At 44.2% G+C, this 4,691-nt stretch overlaps 1 protein-coding gene across 1 annotated transcript in view; it reads left to right on the top strand.

Annotated features, from left to right (window-relative positions):
* Positions 1-3,295, top strand: part of MDGA2 (MAM domain containing glycosylphosphatidylinositol anchor 2) — a gene marked incomplete at its 5' end in the record, with an annotated part of 146,887 nt that extends 143,592 nt beyond the window's left edge. Inside the window, 2 exons of the mRNA XM_029965282.1 lie at positions 974-1,129; positions 3,060-3,295. Coding sequence (XP_029821142.1) covers positions 974-1,129; positions 3,060-3,295 — 392 coding nt within the window. The remainder of the gene's footprint in view (positions 1-973; positions 1,130-3,059) is intronic.
* Positions 3,296-4,691: the final 1,396 nt, after the last annotated feature.

Raw genomic sequence — 4,691 nt, 5'->3', positions numbered from 1 at the left:
CTGGATCCTCTGTTCCCTGCAGGAGAAGGATCCCAGTGATCCTTTTTGAGGTTCTTGGCAATTTTTAATTCTTTGACTTACACTTTTACCCCCTGACCTCGAATCCACCCCAGAATTCCTGATAGAAGTCCAGGAGGTGTCTTCAGGACAGGATACAGTCCCCTGTCCTGCCCATATGTGTGCAGATAAGAACTAAACCTTTTTTCCAGGTATTCCTCTACTTGATTAATATAATCCAGTGATGGGATCCCAGTGCTCTTCCTGAGCAATCCATCCATGTCCTGATTTTTAGGGATGTTCCTCACATCAGCCCTAAAGCTCCTTTGCTCTCATTTTCACCCCAATTCCTTTCCCAACCCTCTTGAAATTAAGGATAATTTAGGAGATGCCACTTGGAGATAACATTTAGATTTTGATCTTCTTATCCCTAAACAAAAATAATCCACCTCCCACTTTTCCCCCCCGTGGTTCATGTTTTATGGACGTGGTGCCTGTTCTTCCCAGCTTTTTAGGAATGCAATCCGGGTAGGAAGAAACGACACCTCTAAAACGTATAAATATGTACATTTGTGTCTAAAACTGAATAAATATATAAATTTGCATATAAAATCGTATAAATATGTAAATGTGTAAATGTTTACCCTAAATGTACAAACCTGAATATGAGAGAGGACGAGCTGTGCAATAAGATTTAAATGTGATTTCAAGCAGCACCAGCACAGATTGAGGATATTCTGTTTGATTTCTGTTTTGTTGAGGTTGCTGTGAAAAAAAATGACATTAAACACTAGAAACCGGCGGAAAATAAAAATATGTATATTTATATTCACAAATACTCCTATTTGCTGTTATTGAGCATCATCCCAACGTGTATAATTAACATTATAATTAACATTATAATTAACACTTTGAAAAACAAGGGTTGGAGGAGCAGGTTTGGCCACTGAATTTCTGCCCTTCGCTGTGTTGGCAGGAGAGTTCCACTGTGGCTTCGAGGATGGGAATATTTGCCTTTTCACCCAAGATGACACGGATAACTTTGACTGGACTAAACAAAGCACTGCCACGAGGGACACCAAGTACACCCCAAACACGGGGCCCAACGCAGACAGGACGGGCTCCAAGGAAGGTGGGTGAGATCCTGGTGCTCCTACTGGGCTGGCACCGGGAGCAGGATGGCCAGTTCAGTCACTTCCTGGTCATGGAATCATGGAATGCTTTGGGTTGGAAGGGACCTCAAAGCCCATCTCGTTCCAGCCCTCTCTGGGCAGCTGTTGCCTGAGCATCCTTGGGTTGTGTTGTTTTATAGATTGTTCTGTGTCTGGCTAAAAGTTGGTGATAAGTTTATCTGGGTTTAAAAGTACTTTATTATAGACTCAAAGAATGGTTTGGGTTGGGAGGGCTCTTCTTCCTGCCCATTAATTAACAGCTCAACACCATCCAGATCCATTGAAATGTTTCTTGCATAAGAAAAGTGTTGGGTTAAACCTGAGGACCTCTTCCCCATTTTTATTCTCCTGTCATGTTTTAGTGCCAAGAACATTCAGCACTAACCTTTTCCAATGTATTCCACGTGAAACCAGTGTTTGCCTGTTAAATAAATGGCAAACTTTGACTTCCTTTTTTTTTTTTTCTTCCCATCTGGCCTGAATATTTATTTTATATTTTTTTTTCTTTAACCTCATTCAAAACCCATCTCATTTCAGCCCTCTCTAGTCATATGCTGCCTGAGCATCCCTGGGTTGTGTTATTTTATAGCTAGTTCTGTGTCTGGCTAAAAGTTGGTGATACTTTTAAATCCAGATAAATTTATTTTATTATAGAATTGAAGAATGGGTTGGGTTGGAAGGGACCTTAAAGTCCATATTGTTCCAACCCCAGACACCTCCCACTAGCCCAGGTTGCTCCAACCTGGCCTTGGACACTTCCAGGGATCCAGAGGCAACCACAGCTTCCTGGGAATTCCATCCCAGCCCCTCACCACCTTCACAGCCAAGAACTCCTTCCCAATATCCCATCTAGTCCTGCCCTCCTTTAATTTACAGCCATTCCCCTCCTCCTGTCCCTCCTTGTCCCACGTCCTTCTCCAGGTCTCCTGGAGCCCCTTTTAGGTACTGGAAGGTGCTCTAAGGTCATACCAAGAGTAACAATACCAGAATGTTGCCATCAACCATCTTGCCTCCTTTCTGTTGTGCCATTTTCCAAGTGAATCCTTTCCCGTTATATCCTGCTGGGGAAACCTCCTGGCTCATCTGCAAATATTCTTCTGCTTTATGTCATTTAAATCCCGACTTGGACTCCCTCAGCCTGTCACAACCAGGTGATTTTTGGCCCCGTTTTTGCTCTGGGTGTTGTTAAAATGTGCAGTTTTCCATCTGCTCCCCCATTAACGTGGTTTTCCGCTGCACTGTGTGTTTACATTGAAAAGGCAGACACCTCGTGCTGAATTTTTCAAATCCTGCAGTAACTCAGGTTATTTTAGGCCCCTGTTTGCACAACCAAACAGGAAAAAAAACCCCTTCCTGCATCATATTCACCTGGTTGGGTTAAATAAATAAAACCTCTGTGGTTTGCACGGTCTGGGAACGCAATAAATGAATATTTTCTTCTTTGTGACTGACATGGCCAGTGAGAAATATTCCTTGAAAGGTTTCCATTGAGATATTTTCCCTTTATCTTACAAATCACCCCCACCCCCTGTTTACAGGGACAAATTACCACCTGGACCCTGAAGGCTGAACCCCCTCATAAAGATCTTTTTCTTCGCTCGTGCATTAACACGTTACATGGACTTGGAGCTGTTTTCCAGGACTTGGAGCTATTTTCCAGGACTGGACCTGCCGGTTTGGCTTTCAGTTTCCATGGAAAACAGGATTTTGAAGCAGTTGCAGAAAACACATGAGCTTAATATGAAGAAACACGGCCCAGAATCCACGGGATGGCAGAAAAACGGGAAAAGTCAATCGAGCCGCTGGATTAATTAGTCAAATCCTGCCATGTCTTGTGTTTGAAGGGTGTGGAAGATCCCGACCTAACGATTCCCATTTGGATTTTCCCAGGTTTCTACATGTACATCGAGACGTCCCGGCCCAGGCTGGAGGGGGAGAAGGCCAGGCTGGTCAGTCCCGTGTTCAGCGTCGCTCCCAAAAATCCCTACGGAGCCACCAACACGGCCTATTGCTTCAGCTTCTACTATCACATGTATGGACAGCACATAGGTGAGAGAAAGCCAGGGGGACCTCTGGGGGAGAGGCTTTTGGGGGAAAAACGGCAGGAAAAGTGGCCTCTGGGGTGAAGGAAAAGCAGGGGAGGACTCCCGGCACCTTCCAGGGCCGGTTACAACCTAAATGAGGGGCCTGAGAGCATCCAAATTGGTGCAAAATTCCAATTCCGGGTGATTAGGAACTCACAGGAGCCCCTCTGACAGCAAAATTCCAATTTCCACTGATCAGGAACTCACAGGAACCCCCAGGAACCCCTCTTATATCTGGGAAGAGTTTTCTGCATAAATGAGGTTTTAAAAAGGGAATATTCCAAATTATTGCAAAATTCCAATTTCCACTGATCAGGAACTCAGAGGAGCCCCTCTGACAGCTGGGAAGAGTTTCCTGCCTGACTGAGGTTTTAAACAGGGAATTTTGCAATAATATGGAAAATTCCAATTTCCAAATTATTACAAAATTACAATTCCCACTGATCATGAACCCATAGGAGCCCCTCTTATATCTGGGAAGAGTTTCCTGCATGAATGAGGTTTTAAACAGGGAATTTTCCAAATTATTGCAAAATCCCAATTTCCACTGATCAGGAACTCACAGGAGCCCCTCTTATATCTGGGAAGTGTTTCCTGCATAAATGAGATTTCGAGCAGGGAATATTCCAAATTATTGCAAAATTCCAATTTCTAAATTATTACAAAATTCCAATTTCCACCGATCAGGATCCCACAGGAGCCCCTCTTATATCTTGGAATAATTCCCTGCACGACTGAGGTTTTGAGCAGGGAATTTTAGAGCCTGAAAAGCCAAAACTTAATATTAGCAAGGATTTTTCTTGCTGCAAAGGAGCGTTTTGAGTCATTCCTGCCTAAATTCGGGATGGGGGAGGCAGCAGCACCGTTCCTCACGTGTGTGATGCAGCAGCACATCCTCCTTTGTACAAGTCAGGAACAATTTGCTCCCAAACCATAGAAATCCATGTTTTCAAGGGATATCTCTAAGTCTATTTTTAGCCCCAGCTCTTCCAACACGCAACTGTAATTTCTTCCCGTGGTCTGACAGCAAAAAATATAAAAAAATATTAAAAATCTCAGACAACCAATTTTTTTCCCAAGTCCTCGAAATCCCCGCGGGGCGCTCGGTGCGTCAAGAGCTTTTCCAGGGTCGAGCTGACCCGACTGGATGTGTTTTTATCTAAATTCCAAGGGCAAACTCATTTCAAATTTCAAACTCATCCTCCCAGCACGGTCTGGTGGTGGTTTTGTCAAAGCTCCTCCTGCCCCCGGGCCGAGCTGGGATTTTAAACGGAGCAGACAAGTTCACTTGGGGTTATTTTTGGTGTCAGGAGAAGGTGGATGCGGCCCCAGGTGGGAATTCTCCTGGCTCTGGGTTGTAGCAGGAGCTGGGGGTTTATTGGGAGAAGTGATTGAGCCCAAATGCTCAGGGAAAATATATGAACTACTTCATATGGGC

Source organism: Manacus vitellinus, unplaced genomic scaffold (genome assembly GCF_001715985.3).
Source record: "Manacus vitellinus isolate BGI_N305 unplaced genomic scaffold, ASM171598v3 scaffold_94_pilon, whole genome shotgun sequence".
NCBI classification, from domain to species: domain Eukaryota; kingdom Metazoa; phylum Chordata; class Aves; order Passeriformes; family Pipridae; genus Manacus; species Manacus vitellinus.
Note: the sequence above shows the minus strand (reverse complement) of the source record. Positions and strands in the feature narration are given on the sequence as shown.